The 6,100-nt window shown below is 38.5% G+C and overlaps 1 protein-coding gene across 1 annotated transcript; it reads left to right on the top strand.

Annotated features, from left to right (window-relative positions):
- Positions 1-4,212: 4,212 nt before the first annotated feature.
- si:ch211-107e6.5 (uncharacterized) lies at positions 4,213-5,210 on the top strand. The gene is made up of 2 exons (XM_056243624.1): positions 4,213-4,334; positions 4,784-5,210. Exons 1-2 carry the CDS (start codon positions 4,225-4,227, stop codon positions 5,157-5,159), a joined length of 486 nt encoding a protein of 161 aa, XP_056099599.1. The 5' UTR covers positions 4,213-4,224; the 3' UTR covers positions 5,160-5,210.
- The last annotated feature ends 890 nt before the right edge of the window (positions 5,211-6,100 follow it).

The following is a 6,100-nucleotide window of genomic DNA, read 5'->3' as shown; positions in this document are numbered from 1 at the left end:
TTCATGACGGTATGAAGGCAACCATCCAGTACGATGGCAGCATGTCTGAACCATTTGACATCAAAAGCGGCGTGAAGCAAGGTTGTGTCCTTGCCCCAACCCTCTTCGGAATCCTCTTCTCCCTTCTCCTAAAACATGCTTTTGGGAATTCAACCGAAGGGGTGTACATGCACACAAGATCAGACTGCAGACTCTACAACATCGCAAGACTCAGAGCAAAAACCAAGGTGCGTCAGATCCATCATTAGAGACACGCTCTTTGCCGATGACGCAGCAGTCAGCTCTCACACTGAACAAGATCTACAGTGTCTGATGGACAGATTCTCCAGGGCCTGTAAAGACTTCGGTTTAACTATCAACCTGAAGAAGACGAATGTGCTGGGCCAAGATGTGGACACACCACCTATCATTACCATCGACAATTACGAACTTGAAGTGGTCCACCAGTTCACCTACCTGGGTTCCACCATCAGCGACAACTTGTCCTTAGATGCCGAAATCAACAAACGCATCGGCAGGGCTACAACAACTCTAGGACGACTGACCACTCGCGTCTGGGAAAACCCCAAGCTGACCACCCAAACCAAGATGGCAGTGTACAAAGCCTGCATAGTCAGCACCCTCCTGTACGGGAGTGAATCCTGGACAACATATGCCAAGCAAGAGCAAAAGCTGAACAGCTACCACATGCGATGTCTTCGCCGCATCCTTGGTATCAGCTGGAAAGACAAAGTGCCCAACGCCCAGGTGCTCGCCCGTGCCGGCCTCCCCACCATGTACACGCTGCTCAGACAACGCAGACTGCGCTGGCTTGGCCACATGCGCCGTATGGAAGATGGGCGGATCACCAAGGACATCCTCTATGGTGAACTCGCATACAGCAAAAGACCCAAAGGTCGCCCCCAGTTGAGATACAAAGATGTCTGCAAGCAAGACATGAAAGCCTTGGACATCAATACAGATATCTGGGAGGACATTGCAGCTAACCGCAGCAGCTGGCGCTGTATGCTCAAGAAACAGCTAAATACAGGCGAGGAGAAGATCTTGAAGCTAGCAGAGGAGAGAAGAACTAGTCGGAAGACACGCACACACGGACATCAAGCCACGACCAACTACATCTGCACTTTGTGCAGCAGAGACTGTCATTCCCGCATTGGACTCACCAGCCACCGACGATGCTGTTTTAGTCGCAACACTACGAACTCTTAGGGCGCAATACCCATGGTCGACAAACGACCGAAGGAGGCCTACTAAAGATTCCGCGTGTATGTGTACGCCGTTAAATGTCCGAGCGAAACGAAGCAAAAAGTATATCTACGTCTGTGGAGCGATATTTTTTTTCCTAGGATGGTAGGGGAAGACTCATAGATGGTATTAACCCCAGTGACGGGTAGGTTTAGGGACGGGGCTGGGGTAGGTCATATATTTATATATACAGTAATGTAACGTTAAGTCAACGGCGTTGATAAACACGCTGAAAAGCGATTATGCGTGTTGATAGCACGCCAAAAATAGAAATACGAATTCGCGTGTCATACATACGCCATTTCATGAGATCAGTACGGTGGCCGAGAGATACGGTGGCCGAGAGAGCTCAACGCGCTGCAACTGAAGAAAACGCATGCAAATAGAAGAAAACACATGCAAATAGAAAACAACGCGTGCAAATAGAAAAAAACACATGCAAATAAAATAAAACGCATGCAAATAGAAAAAAACACATGCAAATAGAAAAAAAACGCGTGCAAATAAAAAAAACACCTGCAAATTAAGAAAACATCTTCATCAGTTTCACAACACACGTGTGCTCCAAATACTTTGCACACGTTTTTCTCTATTTGCATGTGTTTGCTTCAGTTGCAGCGCGTTGAGCTGTCTCGGCCACCGTAGATCAGTCTGAAACAAAGACAAACAAAAACCACAAGATGTTTATTGGGGAGCATTTACACATGGTCACTTCATGAAATCAACATGCATACTTCCAGGGCTGCATATGACCACGAAGAGAAACACTGTGTGTGACAGATAATTTGAGCGCTAACTTTATTGTTCAGCCTCCTATTGCACCTCATTTGATGCGTTAACTATACCACTCTCAAAAAATAAAGGCTCTTTATTAGCATGTGGTTCCATAAAGAACCTTTAACATCCATGGAACTTGCCCAAAATGTACATAATGTGGAGAAAAAAAGTTTAAAAAATATTTAAAGATAATTTAAAATAATTCTTAAAAATAATATAAAAGTGGTTCTTTTTAGAACTGTTCATTGAAAGGTTCTCTGGGGAACCAAAATAGTTCTTCTATGGCATCGCTATAAAAAAAAAAAACATTTTTGGAAACTTTATTTTTACGAGTGTAAAGCCCGAATTTTCCTCATGACATTTTGACAAAAATACTCTCATTTGAATCACATTACCTTGTCTTGCACTTCTATTTCATCCAGTCCCTATAGCTAAACACAACGTGACATCCAAGCAGAGTGTATATCTTTGGTTCCATCGGAAACACAGCAAGCATTTATGCTCAGCAGAGGTGAGAAACTGACAGCTGTGTGGAACCACAATATCCATCAAAAGTGACAATAATGTTAAATGGCGCAAAAGGAGGAAATGCTCTGCCGGTTAATAGACTCTAAAATAAACTTGTTTTACTAAAATAAAAAGGTTTATGGTACCTATACTAGGTTGGTTTCCCTAGAGACAAATCTGAACACATAAAAAGAACAAACGTGTGACAAGAATAGAGAATTTGTTTGTTTTTGCTCATTTGCTAACCATGACTAAAAGGCTAATGCTAATTTGAAAATAGCTGAATATATACTGGATCTGAATCACTATAGGGAGTCTTCTTCAGATAAGAAAAGAAAGTCCACCACAAATCGGATAAGTGTAATAAGTATTCAGTTGTGGTCATCATGCGTCATATGATAATGAGTCAAATCATGGTTTTCTTTATTGTGATCTCATAATAGACCTGAGGGACAAAGAGAGTGTAATTATGGCTGTGAAATGCTAACATGGGCCTTATTTAGGACATAAAAAGTCAACACTCAGTTCTTGTCGAATAAATGCGAAAAATAGTCTGAAATTGATATGCTGCTCACACTAGGAGAGGCTAATCACTCATATGAGCTAATCGCTAATCTGAGAGAAGCTACTCCCTCAGGCTAGTTCTTTTAAAATAGTTGATTTGTTGGCCTACTTTAAAAAAAGTTAATCTAAATAAAAATGAACGGCATCTTAAAAGCCAATTAAAAATCTTTGTAAATAAATAAATGCATAAATAAATATTGATTTTAGTTTATTTAAAAAAAAAGAAAGGGCTTCTATAAATAGAGGCGTGATGAGATGATGCTATTGACCAATCAGAAACAAGTATTCCAGTAAATTACAATATGATTAAAATAGATGTCTTTATGTTTTAGGAAGGAGTTGACGTGTTATCAAACGTTTCAATATTCCCAATAAGATGGATGACAAATTTGTTTAGTGTTTAGTCTGATAGGTTCAGTTGACTTGGGTGGGTGAGAATGTCGCGTTCGACTGCGGTGATAAGGTAGCCATGGCAACACTAGTCTTATGAATTTGAATTATGTTCCGGGATCATTCGTCAAATTAGTGATTTGTGTTTTGTCCCTTAGCCGTAACACGGAACAGACATGCAACAGAAGACGGACTTGAAAAAGCAAGAGGCTAGTGACTGAGTTTGATTTATTCTGAACACATTAACTAGGGCTATTAGGTTTGTTTCTCTTCTGATGTCTTCGTTTGAATTTGAGGTAAACGTAACTGAATTCAGGAAGCGAAGGAATCTTTTTTTTAAATAATATTACGTTACACGTTAATAGCCTATGTCAAGCAGGGTTCAAAAGTTTCAGTAAAGACAGAAGTTACATAAAGCTTTCAAAGTTTCTGAATACGTCGATTAATCCTGACAAATAAGTTATGGCTACTGTAAACAGTCTCTTATATTTACGCATCTAAATTCTAACAAAATGTTCTAGTCTTTTTTTTTTATTATCTCAGTTGACCCAAATGGGCAATGCATTTCGCGAGACGAACTTCCACAGATTAGATGACCCGTTTTTTTAGCGTTTGAAATGCCTTTAAAATAATCGTGAACCCCCTGAAAGTCAGTTTATAATTCAAACTATAGCTATACTGAATGACAATTGGAATGATATTACAATGTCTATCTCATAGGTCATTGAGACATCTTCGGCCATGAACAAAGTCAAGGCCGGCTGTCACTGCCGTTCTCGAACGGTTTTCAGATTACTCATTAGTATGCATGGAACGACGAACCTAAATTTAACCCAGGAACAGCTTGCAAGGTAAACTTCCTTTTCCTCTTTATATGAGTACGTTTCATTGATGCACTGCTGAATATGTGCTAATGATATTGGGTAACACTTTATTTTAGTGTCCTTGTTACATGTTACATGTACTTACCAAAGTATACAGTAAATTATGCACAATTGACTTACATGCAACTAACCCGGCCTCAACCAAATCATACCCTATCCCTATAGTAAGTGTAGTTAAATAATATTACTCAGTACTTAAATAGGCCTATTTAATTACACTGTAACAAATGGCACCTTAAAATAAAGTGTAACCTAAAATTGGGATCTAAGATTGTATTCATTTCATCTAAGATGTCTACAATTTATTCAGGTGTTTTTCTATTACAATAAGAAACCATAGGCCTACACAGTTGCATTAAATGATTTCTTTAGAAGAAAGGAGATGAATTGTGTGCACTCTGTTCCATTTCATCAAGGACCTCATCACCAACAGCTTCCTCCGTCATCCATCCAATTGGTCAGGGACATCATCAGAAGAAATGCCATGCAGACACTCAAGAACGTGGCTCTCAAGAAACTGAGAAGCAGATGCAGGAGACCGTCAAACAGACTGAAATAGGCAGTAAGGAATCTGAGAGTCCTTTCCAACAGAAGGAACAAAGCCTTTTGAGAAGAGCTATCAGACATCTATTCATCTTGTTCATTATTTTGGGAGTAATTGTTATTTTCGTGATTGCCAGCCAGTATGTTTACTTGGAAGCAGGACGTATCTCAAGGTCATGGGATCTTGAAAAATGCAAGAATGGCTTTGTGAAACTGCGCTTTGTTGGAATGCACAATCCACCCATATGAACAAATTAACCCATATTGACTTCAGCACTCAATAAAGCATTTCAAAATGGCCTCTTGTGGTTTGAATAGTGGGGAAATTCTCTGACACCATAAATGTCACAGTTTTAAGTCTGTCCTGAATGTCCTAAAGAGCACATTCAGGGCTTTTCAGAGATACCAAATGATTAGAGGACAGCAACTTCTTGGTTTTTAAAAATGTCTGACATTAATTTAGTGATCAAATTTAGCACTCAATATGCAAAAAATATGATAATATTGAGTAATTATCATTTAAATCTGACAACTTTTCAAATTGTTTGTCATAAATCAACATTTCAGAAAAATGTTATGGGTTTTCTAATCAAAATAGGACTTTCTGTTACAAAACAGGGCATTGATTTCATACATGTCCACTGTAGAGGACATAAGGACTTAAATCATGTTCATCAGGAATATTGTAATGTGTGAATATGGGAGGAAATTATATATCAATATTCCCATTATGAAAATGTTGTCTATTATTTTTCCCATTATGATATTTATTTTCATTACATGTTGCCCCAAGAACACATTAATGTGCAAATTAGATACTGTGTATAGATACATTGTATTGAATGGGACTACACATTTATGGCCCACATATTGCATAAAGTAAAATGGTAGGCCTACACCTTAAAACAAATTGCTGTCTTAAATTTTTAAGTACAATCAACTTGGATGTTCAAGTCATTTCAACTTAAATTACATTAAACTGACTGAGTTGACTTTTTCGACAATTTCCAACTTTTTTTGATGAGATAAAGCAATGTAAAAACATGTCATAACTTATTGATCATATTTTTTTTTACAGTGTGTATCAATTCATTTCTTGAGTTAAAAAATTTATGGAACAAATGCATGAATACAAAGGTTGCATTTCTAAAAACCTTAACGCTTTATATTTTAAAAAGAAGCTATGCTGA

Source organism: Rhinichthys klamathensis, unplaced genomic scaffold, assembly GCF_029890125.1.
Source record: "Rhinichthys klamathensis goyatoka isolate OS25496 unplaced genomic scaffold, OSU_Roscu_1.1 h1tg000816l_1, whole genome shotgun sequence".
In the NCBI taxonomy this organism is placed as follows: Eukaryota; Metazoa; Chordata; class Actinopteri; order Cypriniformes; family Leuciscidae; genus Rhinichthys; species Rhinichthys klamathensis.
This window is presented reverse-complemented; position numbering and strand designations above follow the sequence as displayed.

Bases quoted from the DNA above. Each gene is read 5' to 3' on its own strand.
- si:ch211-107e6.5 (XM_056243624.1), top strand. From the start codon at position 4,225: ATGAACAAAGTCAAGGCCGGCTGTCACTGCCGTTCTCGAACGGTTTTC. The intron at 4,335-4,783 runs GTAAACTTCCTT...CATTTCATCAAG, and splicing joins ACCCAGGAACAGCTTGCAAG to GACCTCATCACCAACAGCTT.